General features: G+C 40.9%; 2 protein-coding genes across 4 annotated transcripts in view; one reads left to right on the forward strand and one right to left on the reverse strand.

Moving 5' to 3' along the window:
- Positions 1-3,327, forward strand: part of LOC114765691 (neuroplastin-like) — a 26,430-nt gene extending 23,103 nt beyond the window's left edge. For both annotated transcript variants that reach the window (XM_028956009.1, XM_028956010.1), the window contains one exon: positions 2,167-3,327. The gene's annotated coding sequence lies outside the window, so the exon portion shown is untranslated. The remainder of the gene's footprint in view (positions 1-2,166) is intronic.
- On the reverse strand, positions 3,043-16,064 carry LOC114765692 (meiotic recombination protein REC114-like). Of its 2 annotated transcripts, none has more exons than XM_028956011.1 (6): positions 15,440-16,064; positions 15,264-15,353; positions 11,128-11,211; positions 8,339-8,536; positions 3,772-3,846; positions 3,043-3,638 (listed from the first exon to the last, which is right to left on the reverse strand). In XM_028956011.1, exons 1-6 carry the CDS (start codon positions 15,533-15,535, stop codon positions 3,474-3,476), a joined length of 708 nt encoding a protein of 235 aa, XP_028811844.1. In that variant the 5' UTR covers positions 15,536-16,064; the 3' UTR covers positions 3,043-3,473. The 2 variants fall into 2 exon arrangements, with proteins under 2 accessions (XP_028811844.1, XP_028811845.1); XM_028956012.1 differs by adding an exon at positions 11,013-11,050 and having other exon boundaries at positions 15,264-15,484.
- Between the last annotated feature and the right edge of the window lie 454 nt (positions 16,065-16,518).

Here is a 16,518-nt window from a genome sequence, read left to right on the forward strand (position 1 = left end):
GTGTTTAGGATCAGGTTGTTGACTCAGCATCACTCTGACGGCCGTTCAATGTCTTCCCTGTATACTAGTCCAACCACTGGCTTGTCATACTCAAATTTGATGATGTGAGTGTGGGTGTGAGGGGACACCGTCATATGTGTAGAGGGTAAGCACCCCTGTGCACGCACCCCCGTGGTGTCCTGGTGCTGAGGCTGAGAGATGTGGAGGTGTGGGGACCCAGCCTGACCCTCTGGGAGAGACCTGACAGAAAGTCCAGTGTCCAGCTGCAGGTTAGTGATGGGGGTCCCAGATCTGCCAGTTTGGACACCAGTTGTTGTGGTAGCTCCTCTGCTGTTCCAAGTGGGTCAGTGCAGCAATGAGGGCTGTGGAAACAGTTGATCTCAGTTGTTCCTCAGTTGATCTCTTTGCTTTGTAGGCAAACTGAAATGAGTCCAGGTCTGCTGGCAAGCAGGCGGTGATACGACTCCGCACCAGTTTCTCAAAGCCCTTCATGATGACAGGCGTGAGTGAGGTGGTAGACTGGGTCATTCAGACTGTTCGTGGTGGATTGTTTTGGCAGTGGAACAATGGTGGAGGACTTTAGGCAGGATGGGACAATGGCCTGGTTGGAAAATATTGGTGAAATTTCCAGCCAGTTAATCTGGCCTGTCTTTCAGTGCTTGTCCAGCCACACCATCAGGTCCTGCAGCCTTCTTCAGATTCACCTTCTTCAGCTCCCACATTACCTCCTCCATGTTATAGTCCAGCTGTAGTGGAGCTGTTGTCAGTGTCACCTCAAAGTGGGCAAAGATGTTCAGCTCCTCTTCCAGAGAAGCGTTACCCCCGATGGATTTGTAGCTGGTGATGTGCTGGACACCCTGCCACATCTGCCTGGTGTTGTTTCTCCTCCGTCCTCCTGCTGTATGCTGTCTTGGCATCTTGGATGCCTCTCTTCAGATTGGCTCTGGCGGGACCGTAAGGGTTGGGTCCCTTCCTGTTGGGTCCTAATGAGTCTGTCCCTGGTGACATTGTCTGTGCAGAACCTGATGTAATCCAGGACCGCTGTAGTGTGGTTCTCCAGATCCTGGTGGTAGTCGGATCTCTGGAAGCTGCTGGGAGACGTCTTTGGGCCATGTAGTGACAGTGAAGGGGGTGTATGTAGGGATCAGATGCAAGGATGTGAGATCAGACTGACCAAGGTGTGCTAGGGCTTTAGCCCTATAGGCCTGCCTGACATTTGTGCACCGCTTGTCCAGTGTTTTTTTCTCCACGCATTTTATGTGTTGTGATCACTCCCAGGATACTTGTTGGTGTTAGCATTAGCATCTGGTGATCTGTATACAGCATTTAGCAGCATTTAACCGACATAAACTCCATGTCCGGAGAGCAGCGTCTGGGGACAACGCTGGAGTTCGTTGACCAGGTGTTACTCACATACTCCCCCTTTCTCTTTTCTTGTTTGAACCATGTAGCCTGTTAGCTCAATAGCTCAATGTTTTGGAATGAGTGGATTCAGCTACATCTCGGTGATCAGCAGACTGCAGTAGCAGTCCCTGGTCTTTTCAGGAGCAATCCGAAGTCTCCACCCACATGGGTGAACGAGACCTTAAATCTTGTATTTGAAAACATCATGTTAAGTAATGTGGAAAATTTCTGGGATGCATCGATAATCAAGGCATTGATAATCGAATCGTGAGACCAGTAACACACCTGTAGTAAAGTAACTTCTTCTGTTTTGCTGAAGTCAAAGGAACAGGGAAGTTCTGCTGGGTGGTTAGTTATAGTTTGACTAGCCTGACTACTGAGTAGCTTTTTCTTATTCTGTCCTTTTTTTTAAATGAACACAATATACAGTACAGGAAACTAGAATATTTTAAAAAAGAAAGAAACTAGAATATAAAGCATATTTTCAGTTATTTCACCTTTTTTTGTTAAGTACATAACTCCACATGTGTTCATTCATTGTTTTGATGCCTTCAGTGAGAATCTACCAATGTAAATGGTCATGAAAATAAAGAAAACACATTGAATAAGAAGGTGTGTCCAAACGTTTGGCCTGTACTGTACATATACAACTTGTTGTACTGGTGACCCAGCCACATATGATGCGTGAGTCCTCTTGATCTAATATTTATTCATAAAAAACACATATGCAGATCTCTAACACTGTCTGCCCTTCATTCGCAGATGTCTAACTGCATATCATGGTCTTGGGAAGGTATGTGGAAGAAGCTCCTGGAGGATTTTTTTAAACGAAGCAGATCTTTTGTTTGGAGAACTAGAACAACTAAATAATACAAATAAAAGAGAAAACAGCACAACACTGGCAGAGACAAATAAATGGCTGTCTTAAGCATGCCTTATTCAGTCTTATGTGAAAATGCGTGGACAGAGGTGACTCAGCTCTATCTGAAGATGTCTGAAGACGTTTCTCTTTTTTTGTGCATTCTGTTAATGTTGCTCATGGCTATGTTTATCATGTCCTCGAACTGAGGTTATCATTTTTGTTTTTGCAGAACAACATATTGTCTGAAATGCATGCAATACCAGGAGATATCAAGAGTTGTCTTTTTTAGTTTTTTGCAACATTCCTTTATTTATTTTTCCATGTCACATTGCAACTGAAATTTATTTTGTTTCAAGCAAAATATGTTGCTTTTGTAAAAAGAAATAATGTAAATGGAAGAATAATATATTACAAGTTGTGTGTGCAGTTTATCACCGAAAGATATGAAATGATCTGAATGAGTGTAAAACAGAGTTAATTTAAATGAGTTGGAATGCAACTCCCAAAGCAGGCAGAGCAGAACAGTATTTAATTGTGAATAAATATCTTGTATGTAATAGATGAAATGATACAGTACATTTAAATGTTACATTTTTTTTCTTGAGTAGGTGTTGTGTATATGTTGCGCTGTAAGTGTTCAAATATTACACTAGCATATCTGTAAAGAAAAAACAACAAATTTTATATTTCTCAACGTAATCCATGAATTTTATTTATAGTTACAGTGTCCAGCATGGCTGTAATCCTATGCAATATGTATTCATATAGAAATATTGACAATTTGATGGATGGAAGGATGTTTGGGTGTTTGTTTGTTTGTTTGTTTATTTATTTATTTTTCTTTTGTGAAATTTTTCTTATGTAGACGGACTCAATGGCTGGTATAGCTTCTTGCACTGCGGTAGATGCATGGCTCATCTCTTCTGAATACAGTGTACATGTGTGACAGGCTGCCAATGGACCTACATTTGGGTTGTGGTGGGCGGTGCTAACAGTATCAAGCCACTGGATACAATGTGAGACCAACCTTTTTAAGAATAAACTTTTTTTTTCTTTCTCTCTCTCTGGCTCCTTGATGTCTTTCAGTAAATGGACAGAATAAACAGATGCAGCATGTGTAACCAATCAAAAACACACTGAACCTCTTTCCTGTACTTGAAGAGAGGTCCCACTGCAGCGAGGCTGATGGAACTGTTTCTGAACTTGCTCATTCATTTGCCAGCTTCTTCAGCTCCCCCTCAACCTCTTCCACAAAGGCAGGGAAACTTGGGTCGAAGAGACAGAGACGCAGAAATGGCTCCAGGTCTCCATGAGGTAGGGCAAGGTGATGGTATGCCATAGGCAGTGAGAGATCCCCTTCACCCAGGAAGTGCTAGATGTAAAAAATATATATATATTATTAATAATAGATGTGCTTATATGTATAGTAAGTATAGCGAGGAGAAAAAGCAATGCTTTTGCCCTACTTCGAGGGAAGATAATCTTTCCATCTAAATAGAGCATACCTGAGCAAGGCACCTGAGGGACAGGGTGCCTTGGGCAAGCTCAGGATCTGGTCTTGCTGATGCCCCTGGGACTGGCTTCAATCACAGAATAGGAGAGGTTGAGATAACATCAAAACGGCAGCTTATCCTGCAGCCATGCTGTGATCTGATAATGTGGAATTGCCAGTCAGACCTGTGACAGAATTACCACGACAAACACCCAAATGCTGCATGCATTTATCTACTGTTCGGTAAGACAGCATACAAACAACCTAATGATTCACTTGAGGAAAAGCCCATTTACAAAAATCCTTGTGTGACAACAGCACCACTCAGTGGGGTAATAAAGAAATGCCAGCAGCTGGAGCGATGCATCTAAAACCATCAGACTTTGAGGTGCATCTGAATGTACATACTGTTAAAAGAAAGGATTAAGTTGTTCATATTTACTCATAATTAATTAGTGTAAATATATTTTATTTGAATACGAGTGAAATTGCTAGCTTTCTTGAAGATTCTTTGCATTAGTAAAACATTTATGAGGTGATAAAGAGTCCTTGTATGTAGCTGTGATAAAGGACCACATCTAATATTTTAATTACAACAGAAACTTAGATATTTAAACCTGGGATGTTTCAACACCCTATTGAGAAGCATAATGGCTGACAGTGACTGACATTGCCCATGTCCTACCAGAAGAAATCCTGCGTCGGAGCAGGGCAGAGTTTTACGTTTATGAACACTCTAAACTAGGAGATGGTTTTATTAAAACATTTTGCTTCTATTTTGCTAACTAAACATCAGATTTCTCAAGGGGCTTTGGAACAATTCCATCAGACACTCAAGTTAATGTTACGGAGGTACTGAATGCACACGTTAGTTTTGCTTGCAGCAGTAGAAGAAATGCTGGGTTTTAGCTATGCAGGATTCTGTTCAGGGTCCACTAAAGACTCGATGAGCATAGACATGATGTCTACTTCAGAGGACGTTTCGTCAGGCTTGCTCCTTGGCAAGAGAGTCCTGGTCCTCTTCTCAAACTGTTTGATGGAAAAGGAAGTTTCAACACAGTTTCAACCAGGTGACTCCGATCTTGTTTTAATACATTCGCTTGTTTCTGTTTTCAAGGCCTTATTCCAGGTTCAGTGACACTAATTATGTGTTTGGTAGGTCCCAATCCATAAACATCCGTATAATAAACGGTAGGTCCCAAAATATTTTATGTCACTGCAAAGCTGTATAATTCTGTAATTCAGGCATTTATCTGAAACTCAAGTAAAACTGTGCCCAGGTGTGCCTTCACAGACTTGTTCTACTGCATAATATCCAGGTTTGTCCCCGACCCCACTGAAACAGCATACGTGTCGTGTCATTGCACAAGAGCGGGAAGGGAACTATTGACTCCTTCCTTGACACAGCCTTGACTCCTGATTTGTCCACGAAATGCACCTGCAACATTTCAAGGTTGTGTCAACCTGTTGAATAATGTGGTATTGAAGAACCTCCCCAAATTCTCCCACACCGCCCCTCTGCTACGTTCCCTCCACTGGCTCCCAGTAGCTGAACGCATCAGGTTCAAAATACTGATGCTGGCCTACAAAGCCAAACAAGGAGTAGCACCATCCTACCTCACAGCCCTTATTACACCTCGCACTGCACCTCGTATACTCCGAGCCTCTAGTACTGCTCTCCTGGTCCCCCCATCACTAAAGGTAAAAGGAAGACATTCATCTAGACTCTTCTTGGCCCCTCGGTGATGGAATGAACTTCCCCTCGAGGTCAGAACAGCTCAGTCACTGAGTATTTTCAAACGGCAGCTCAAGACCTTCCTCTTTAGAGAATATTTAGATTAACTTGTAACTTTCTTATTGTCTTACTTATGTATAGAAACTACAACAGAGTGAATAAAAAGATTGTATTCATCGTTGGGGTCCTAATGAACCAGAACTGACCACTTGATCGATGGTAACTTGAAAGCACGTTGTAAGTCGCTCTGGATAAGGGCATCTGCCAAATGCCTTAAATGTAAATGTAATGTCTCTCAACCATCTTGATCACATTGAATGAGGTGCTGGAGCAGGTGATGAACCCCTAACGTAGCTAAGTAACCCCTGATTTAGCTAAGTATGAGTAGTCGCCACACCAGGCAAGCAGGTAGGATAAAGTTTGATGCCAAAATTGCATGCATTTCGGCCTATCCTGTTTAGGAATTAAGTAATTTCCTTGGCATGGCAGGCTATTATTGATTTAATAAGATTTCTTTCTATTTAATAATAATAATATAGTGAAGTATACTTGACTACTAATAAATATAAAGAAAAGTCTAAGACTAAGCATAATATGTACATTACATTAAGCAATTTCCTTAGAGAGTAGTACATTCATCCACTTATACTTTAATACCAAAGCTTATAATTACAATTTACTTTACTTTTTTTGACCTGACCACACCAGCAGCAGCTCCTGGGGAATTTTCCCCCTTCATTTCTCAACATGATTTAGAGTGTTGGGCCTTTGTTTGGTGAGGTTGCAACACTTAGTATATCTTGATCCAAGTACGGAATAGGGTAAGTCATGCTTACTTTTAATTTAGCATAATAAAAATCTTTTTCATTACACACCTTTGCTTTGAGGTATTATCCCTGTTTAAATTTACATGTCTTATTAGAGTTTAGAAGTTTAATGTAAATAGTATATGCTCAACTGCATTATATTAAGCGTACCTGTGGTGTACTCTCAGAACACTTCAATAAACTAAAATGTGGACTACAAGTATATACCTAGTAAACTAGTAGTATATAGATGAGTGTACTTGAAATGATACTTTTGTATATTTTAAATGGCCTTATAGAGTATACTTAAAGTTTAGTCTGAAGTGGTATTAAATTAGTATACTTTCTAGTACACTACAAATACATGGTACACAGTATACTTGCTATACTCAAGCATAATAATAAAATGAACTTCAAGTATACAACTTTTGCTAAAGTTAAATGCCTGCTAGAGGGCGCTATTTTGGGGAAGGTTTTGTTTTCTTTTGGGTTCCTCCTCCAACCTCTTATTTATAATATCCCTTTTGGAAAGGTAGTATGTGCATGCGACTACATACCACCCGTAGGACTGGCTCTGTTATACAAAATAGGAGTAGAAGTCTGGGGCCAACTCATCTATGTTTCAGGGGCAACAAGCTAGGGTGTTCCGGTGACAGTCACTATAGGTGTTCTGGAGGGTGAGAAGTACTTACTTATTTCTTTGCTAGAGCACAGCCCTTGATCCCCACCACAACGGTTTTGACTATTGTAAATATTTCTAAATACTGTAAATAAATATTTTTAATGAAATATTGTAATTTTTTCAGTGAATTGTGTCCTCTGGTTTTAGTCACGCCATTGCCAGCACTGCTATTCCCTCATATTTCTGCCCTGATCCTAGACCAAGGGGGATTGTAACAACAAGTCAAAACATTATCAAAATTTAATATCCATATCTGGGACATGTGGTCCCCTGCTGACAGCAATAACTCACAGTGCTGTTGGGTACATGTTTTTTATGCCTCATGCTAGATCTGTAATATGACAGGGTGCCCCGCGAGCCACAGTCCATTCAGTTCAGTCTATTTGCAAATTAGCAATTTTTTTGTCTTATTCAACTGAAACTTAAATTGCTGAAAAAGTAATGTAGATTCAGACAGAATGGTGTGAAAAATCCAGCTAGTTGTGTTTGGAGTTATGTAGCCACATACTGGTCAGGGTGCCCATGCTGACCCGTTTCCACAACCAAAAGCTCCTACAATGGGTGCATGAACATCAGAACCTGGAAGCAATGGAACACGTTGTCCTGATATGAAGAATTAAATTTTATAAAAAATAGATGGCCGGGTGTATGAGTGTCATTGGTGGATGCACGGTGATGCTTTGGTCAATGTTCTACCGGGAAACCATGAGTCCTGCATTCATGTTACTTTGACACGTACCACCAACCTAAACATTGTTGATGACCAAGCACACCTCTTCACAGCAATGGTGTTCCCTGAACACCTGTAGAAATGGTTCAAGCTTGGTTTGAAAAACATTGCAATGAGTTTGAGATGTTGACTTGACTTCAGTCTAGATCTCAGTCCAATCGAGCGTCTGTGGGACGTGCTGAAAAAACTCACAACTTAGAAGACTACAGGATCTGTTACTGACTGGCTTGGTGCCACACACCATAGCATACCTTTAGAGGTCTAGTGGACTCCACTCCTTGATAAGACAGGGCCGATTGATGGTTTTACTTAACCAGATATTTTGGCAACAACCTTAATCGAGTGTCTTCATACCCAGGAGCTGAAAATGTGCAGTAGTACTGCTGAACATCCATTAGGCCTCTGCCAATTTTCCTCCCTTTCCTGACCTTTTCATCACTTTAAATAATTGCAACTGCTTATTTTTTCTTTCCACTCCTCTATGTACAGGTGATGGATAATTTAATGTCCAGTGAAAAATCAAGAACTTGAGGTCAAGATGTTACATAGCTTAATTCAGTTAAGACAGATAAATGCACACCTATGCATATGAACAACAGTTTGTGTGCGTGGAGTGAAGGACGGTACCAGTAAGTGCTGAGGAGGACTGGCTGCAAGAGGAGCATCCTGCTTTGGTGCTGTGGACAGTTGTATGGGTGCTGCTGAGCTCGGCTGAGAACCCACAGGCAGATACTCCTGCAGCCGGAGAACGGCACTGCTGCACTGCTCTACTGCCTCAGCCCTGCTACTGCCATCAAACTGCACCCTAAACAGGCGACTTTCACCCTGTGTAACACACACACACACACACACACACACACACACACACACAGGCCGAAGGTCAGGTCAGCACCTGACAGTTTATGGGCATACATTCGCATCAAGTTTCCTTCCATTTAAATCTTGTTATGCTTTTTATGACATTGCAGTCTGATTAATCATACATACGTGTGTATTTAACTACCTCAGACAGTTATGTGCTTTTGACGAGTTGATTTGCAGCAGATGCTCACGCCAGGATTACATAAAACACAAGGTAACCTGTGCTTGTTTTGTGTCTTGTGGGTCGGATCTACAGGGAGTGCAGAATTATTAGGCAAGTTGTATTTTTGAGGAATAATTTTATTATTGAACAACAACCATGTTCTCAATGAACCCAAAAAACTCATTAATATCAAAGCTGAATGGTTTTGGAAGTAGTTTTTAGTTTGTTTTTATTTTTAGCTATTTTAGGGGGGTATCTGTGTGCACAGGTGACTATTACTGTGCATAATTATTAGGCAACTTAACAAAAAACAAATATATACCCATTTCAATAATTTATTTTTAACAGTGAAACCAATATAACATCTCCACATTCACAAATATACATTTCTGACATTCAAAAACAAAACAAATCAGTGACCAATATAGCCACCTTTCTTTGCAAGGACACTCAAAAGCCTGCCATCCATGGATTCTGTCAGTGTTTTGATCTGTTCACCATCAACATTGCATGCAGCAGCAACCACAGCCTCCCAGACACTGTTCAGAGAGGTGTACTGTTTTCCTTCCTTGTAAATCTCACATTTGATGATGGACCACAGGTTCTCAATGGGGTTCAGATCAGGTGAACAAGGAGGCCATGTCATTAGTTTTTCTTCTTTTATACCCTTTCTTGCCAGCCACGCTGTGGAGTACTTGGACGCGTGTGATGGAGCATTGTCCTGCATGAAAATCATGTTCTTCTTGAAGGATGCAGAATTCTTCCTGTACCACTGCTTGAAGAAGGTGTCTTCCAGAAACTGGCAGTAAGACTGGGAGTTGAGCTTGACTCCATCCTCAACCCGAAAACCCCACAAGCTCATCTTTGATGATACCAGCCCAAACCAGTACTCCACCTCCACCTTGCTGGCGTCTGAGTTAGACTGGAGCTCTCTTCCCTTTACCCATCCATCTGGCCCATCAAGACTCACTCTCATTTCATCCATAAAAGTCCATAAAACCTTAGAAAAATCAGTCTTGAGATATTTCTTGGCCCAGTCTTGACGTTTCAGCTTGTGTTCAGCCTTTCTTACCTTGGCCATGTCTCTGAGTATTGCACACCTTGTGCTTTTGGGCACTCCAGTGATGTTGCAGCTCTGAAATATGGCCAAACTGGTGGCAAGTGGCATCTTGGCAGCTGCACGCTTGACTTTTCTCAGTTCATGGGCAGTTATTTTGCACCTTGGTTTTTCCACACGCTTCTTGCGACCCTGTTGACTATTTTGAATGAAACGCTTGATTGTTCGATGATCACGCTTCAGAAGCTTTGCAATTTTAAGAGTGCTGCATCCCTCTGCAAGATATCTCACTATTTTTTACTTTTCTGAGCCTGTCAAGTCCTTCTTTTGACCCATTTTGCCAAAGGAAAGGAAGTTACCTAATAATTATGCACACCTGATATAGGGTGTTGATGTCATTAGACCACACCCCTTCTCATTACAGAGATGCACATCACCTAATATGCTTAATTGGTAGTAGGCTTTCAAGCCTATACAGCTTGGAGTAAGACAACATGCATGAAGAGGATGATGTGGACAAAATACTCATTTGTCTAATAATTCTGCACTCCCTGTATAAACTGCAATTTTCCTCCACCAGGTCACATTGTACCACAGTAGCACGCATGTCACAGATAAGAGAACAGGCCACAGAGATGCTGGACATGGGGGAGGTCTGAAGGGTGCAGGGGAGGGTGGATGCTCTCTCGAACGGGGATATGTGTGCCAACAATCACTAAGAATTCCTGTCACGACTCAGATCTTCATCATCCTGGGCACTTAATTGCCAATTAAACTGTTGTCCCAGCAAACCGACATCCTCTGCCAAATACTCACCCCCTCGGTACATACACTACAAATGTGGCTGTTTCATCAGAACAAATCACACAGGACGGACCATTTTCATACCATAAAACTACAGTTTTTTTTAATGGCGCTTGACACCAGTGCCAAGAACAAGACTTACATATCATATATCAAAGCCTGCTTTCCAAAAGGTGGCTTTTAATTGACTTTGTTTATTAGTATTCATACTGTGTGATCTTACACCTAAACGTGCAGTTGGATGGAATGTAATTAGCTTCATTAAAAAAAAAAACTATAAATTTTGTCTTTGAGTCTTTCTTTGGAGGTCACTGTGACAAGTACATTAGCATGAGAACTGGTATGGAATAACAATAACATGCTGCATGCAAACAGCAACCATCCCAAAAACCCATTCAGCATTCCCCTTCACACACCTTCTTCATACACCTACATCTGCTATCCATGTGTAATCCTGAACAAAACACATGCCTGTCATTTTCATCACAACAGACTATGACAATTTGGTCAAGAACAAGACGTTTTTCTCACCTTGAGAGTGACCCGGAACAGCAAAATATCTGATATCCTCTGTGCTTTTATGAAGTTTGAGGCATTGATGAGGGAAAACCCTTCCTGTGTGAACACAACATTCAATTAGCTCTGACAAGGTTTGTCTGAATCAGTTTACCGTAAACGAATGAAAAGTTTTGGCAGTGCATTGGACCCTCCAGCAGGGGGATCCACTGTCTAAGACAAAACAAAGACAAAATCAGAAAAATCTGTTCACACCTGATTTATATTTTATTAATATTAATTAGTCTGTATACAATAAACACATACGCAACTGCAAAAATAATGGTGTTTTTTTTTTGTCTGTCAAAGAGAGGAACTGTCATGTAATATGCCAAAAGAAACTTGTTGTGAAATCGTCATTTTCATGGTAAATGTGTTTTATGGGAAATAGTGTTGTGTCAGGGTCATCATAATGTGTTCAGTTTTTATCTAACGGCTTCGGTCCAGTCACAGAACGCGGGACGGCAGAATTCATGCTGAAAGTGGGGACCAATCTCTGAATCAGTTCAGTTACATAAATGTTACATTTCGTCAGCAAATTTCAAGATTCAAAAACAGATTATTTTCCCTCCCCACAGTGATTCCCGGAGAAGATCAGATTATTCTCCTAAAATGCAAAAAAAAAAAAAAAAAAAAAACATTTCAGGCATCGCATGAGTATTTTCCCCCAGTGGTCCTGATTTCTTGCCACCCTAGGCGTAGGTTTGTTGTGTAAGTAAAGACGTTATGCTAATCTCCCCTCTCCTTACGCAGAATCTCAGATCCAGCCATATTCTCAATGTCGACCTCTCTCAGCACCATAATGTTCCCCTCGCTTAAAAGAACCAAATTCACGGGAAAAGGGAGTCCCCTCCATGTGACCTCCGCGTGAACTCTGTGTGTAAGGCACTCTTGACGGGAGTTCGGTTCTTCCAGGCGCCATCCTATCAGGCGTGGGCTTGTGCCCTCTTCATCACAGCACCCTGAGCTCCGGCCAAAAACGACCAGACCACTGTGACTGGTAATGCACCTCATCTTTCTTTGGCACGATTCCTTGTGCTTTCTCCTTTCACCACACACACACATATATATCCATCAGTTTTCTAAACCTGCTTATCCAGGCAGGGCTGGGAGAAGCTGAAGTGATAAGCAGAAATAACCCCTGGACAGGGAGCAAAATCACCTCACACTCACACACACACACACACACACACACACACACAGCATTGACAGTTCACCTATTCTGCATTATATTTCCCAGCTTATATTACTATACAGTAATCACTTAGGCTAAGACACAAAGTCTGTATTAAATAATTGTGGATGGAGCCATTTAGAAGAATCCAATTCAAGAGACATATTTAGTATTTGTTTTAGCTGGAGAAAGTGAAGTATGTTTGATGAATCAGATTCACCTCTTTATACCTTCATGGCTGCTTTGTTCACTATTGTCATTATCAAAAGCTGTTTCATGAGATGCTCATTAACTTGTGAAGTGATTGTCATTGTGATGTACAGCACAGCACATGGTGACACATCAAAATGTGTCCTCTGCTTTTAACAATCACTCTTGGTGAGCATTGGGCAGCCATGACTGGGGCAGTGTGAGGGGACGGTGCTTTGCTCAGTGGCACCTTGGTGGCTCGGGACTCGAGCGACCGCTAGGCCACCACTGTCACGTGAGTAACATGAGTGAATGATAAAGCATTCAACATAAACCTTCAGGACTATTGGAATCCGTCTCCATTGTTTAACTTAAGGTGGTGGAGAGAAGAAAAGAGTGTGAAATGCTGCAGTCACAGCAAAAGCTGAGAATCAAATGTTAAAATTTTTGCATGGTTGGCTTTTTTTTTTTTTTTTTTACATAACCTCATGTGTGTTATTTCATAGCCACATGTCTTCAGTTTAGTTTTATAATGAAAGACCCATAAAAGTAGGTGTGTCCAAACTTTTGACTGGTAGTGTACATCTGATCATGTTAGTAACGGAGAGTCACAGAAAAAATTTCTAGAAGGAGCACAATTACATAAAGTCATCGAACATTGGACTAGCTCCCTGTACAAATTACTGAAAAGGGGATACCAGACAGATGTGATGCTTTTGGTAAAACATTGTAGTTTATTCAAAATGCTATTATATATATATATATATATATTAAACCTTTTTCCCCTCTTTCTCCTTTATATTTTTCTTCAGCTTTCATTCCCTATGAACCAACCATTTCCCTGAACATGAAATGAAACACTTTAAAGCAAGACAGGGCACTTAATAGAGGTGCAGCAGTATGACAAAAGCCTGTCAAGACACAATTATATACACAGGTTGAGCGAAAATGCATAGTTACAGAAAAGACATGTCAAGTCTGTACAGTCAGCTTCAGATGCATTTAATCAATTTTACTGTTTTTTGGGGTTAAAGGATTAATCAAAAACCAAATAATTATTTCTACATTATTTTCAACCAGGTCCAACTGACCCAGCATGGTTTATTGGACTTTTTCCCCACACAGTTTTTTTCCCTCCCATACTAAATAATTGGCATCTGCAACTAACAAAGCAGAAAGGGCTGAAGAGGGATTTTCTGTTAGAAAATGACTTTTTTTTAAATGTAAGCATTATGCCCATGTGACTTCCTCAACAAGATCCTCTACCATTGCTCAGCTGTTCTGTAAATGGATGATGCAGACAATGCAAAGCATGCTTAATGTGCGTAGTTTGCATTAAATAAATAAAGAGGCCAAGAGATTTATAGCCTTAACAGCATCTGTTTCAATGCAAAGACCAATGAAACGGCATTTAAAATCATACCAATGGGATTTTTTTGCTTAGGAGTAAAGAGTTATTGTCACAAGGATTGTGCAATACAGTGAAATGCCTATGCTGGTTGCAGGTGAGGGAATGGAACAACAAGGACGAAAGAGAACAAAAAAAAAAAACAGAACAGTGGGGATTGTGGTGCAAGAGAGGCAAGACAAAACAAAACTATACAAAATCCCATGTTGTTATATTGCAAAAGGTTAGGAAACTTAGGTAAGCACTCGTGAGTGCTGATTGTGCTTATAGTGCAAAGTCCCCACCTGCACCGGAACCTGATGCATTCACATAAGAGCCTTGAGATGCAAAATAATTTTTAATTACCTAAGATTTTACAATATTTTCCTGATAGAAAGTGGCTATTTAATCTAAGGAACGTAATACCTTTATTAAATAAGACAGCAACAGCTTGAAATTTTCATGGATAAAATTTAGGACTAATTTAGTATTAATAAAAACATACTAAACTTTACTGTATGAAAGTGTCCATTCAGTGTGTTCAAGAGCTATAATGGTACTGTACATTTAGTTAACGTAATGCGGAACCAAATTAACAATCATGAGTTGCAGAAGGACACCTTAAAAAGCTGCCTTTATTTCACAGGTTAATGTTTACAGGCAACACTGCAATCCTCAACCACAATTAAGCTACAGTTCTTCATTAAATAGGTTGCCATGACTTCCCACAAGTTAAATATGTTCTTTTACTACTAATGCGGTGAAATCATTTAAAGTAATGCATTTTTAAAATGAAGGAAAAGTGTCCCAATTCTAAATATGATGTTCCTCTTCTAATGTACTGAATATGGCAGAATTAGTTAATCAAAAACTAAATGGTTAGTTGTGGCACTCAACTACATTAATCAAACATTTCAATATTGTGCGATGTGCACCTTATTAAATATCTGTGTAATTGTTATTTACTTGAGAACATTTATCTTGATTATTGGACTGTGGAAGTACTGAAAATACTATTTTAGACCCATACTTTGTTGAGTAAATACATCCTTATATAAGTTTAAAGCTGCATATGTTGAATATCTTTTAGCCCCCCACCAAAACATACTGTACCAAACTGAAAAGCGACTAAGGTACATACTGAACCATGATTTTTTTAATATTACTTCCCTACTGTTTTAAGTTTTTTTTCCATTAATTTACAAATATTCACTTTTAAAACCCACGAATCACTGGGTTTACAACGAACTTTCGAGACTAGCCAACTAACTAGTCTCCTGTTATCCTGCTAGCCACCTTCAACTCAACCAGCCCCATGACGGCGATTAGCCTGAGATTAGCCCGAGATTAGCCCGATCTCACCAGCAGCTCCTGGGCCTGAGACAGGAGAAAATGTCCAGAATCCAGGACGCTCAGCACAACCTGGCCTGCACTTTCCCCGGACTCGAACACCTGCGAACATTTCCAGATGCGGCACAATAATACACGTGTATGCAGATTATATACATATACATACACACACACACACACACACACACCTTCCACGACTGGCTCCTCGGTACCAGACGCCCGTAACGCCTCAGTTTCCACACAGGCGTCGTGTTTCCGCCACGTTCGCCGTGTCCTTCCGTCATGGCGCCGCCACACGCGGTCACCTCGCAGTAAAGGTGCCCGGAGGAGCTTCTTCTTCACCGCGTTCAACACGAGCAGCTAACTAACAGATGATGACGACTGCATTTAATTATTATTAATATTTATAAACTGGAGGTGACAGACGAACGCATAACAAAGTTCGGGTTTGGATTCTGGAGGTTCTCTCTTTTTTTTTAAATGTTATAAGATCGCAATAAGTTGTAATATCGTCCTGTTGTAATCGCCGTCACGTTTGAATTGCATTATTTGCACGAGCTAGCCGGTTAGAAACGTGGCGCTTTCCGATAGAAACGAGACTTTGCGGGTCATAATCTCGTCTTCCCGGGATTATCACGACAAGCACTTGAAGGACGTCGACGTTTCTTTTATTCACTCGAACGACTACATACCCAATTATTCGATTAATGCGCCGTTCACGTGTTACAAAAATCGATGGGAAACAATGGAGATAATTAACTTTGGGCTCAGGGTTGCCTAGCAACATGTCAGCATCAAAGCCCCTGCAGGCGCGTGGATGCCGACGGAAATTGATTAGCTGTCGCTCCTCCTGCCATTAATTGGCATTGTATACGGCTAATTTAACACTTTACAGTCTGAAATATGACTCGGGGAGAAATTATATATATAATCTTATATGTATAAACTCTTATCAGGTTGCACTGGGATCGGCATCGCAGAATAAAACAACTTTTTTTTTTCATTTTTCGCTGAGTCATATTTCAGACTGTAAATTGTTAAATTAGCCGTATACAATGGCAATTAATGGCAGGAGGAGCGACATCTAATCAACAGTTTAAATACACACACACACACACACACACACACACACACACACACACACACACACACACACACACACACACACACACACACCAGACGTCAGATAAAATAACACTTGGAGCACCAGACCCGCGCCTTTATCCAGAGTCTAAGGTGGGCTACGCCGGATGCTGAGCTTGTTTGC

Source organism: Denticeps clupeoides, chromosome 16 (genome assembly GCF_900700375.1).
Source record: "Denticeps clupeoides chromosome 16, fDenClu1.1, whole genome shotgun sequence".
Lineage (NCBI taxonomy): Eukaryota > Metazoa > Chordata > Actinopteri > Clupeiformes > Denticipitidae > Denticeps > Denticeps clupeoides.

Coding starts and splice junctions, on each gene's coding strand:
- LOC114765692 (XM_028956011.1), bottom strand. CDS start 15,535: ATGACGGAAGGACACGGCGAACGTGGCGGAAACACGACGCCTGTGTGG. Junction 15,354..15,439: donor CGAGGAGCCAGTCGTGGAAG/GTGTGTGTGTGT, acceptor AAATGTTCGCAG/GTGTTCGAGTCCGGGGAAAG. Junction 11,212..15,263: donor CTCAGGCCCAGGAGCTGCTG/GTGAGATCGGGC, acceptor GTGTTCACACAG/GAAGGGTTTTCCCTCATCAA.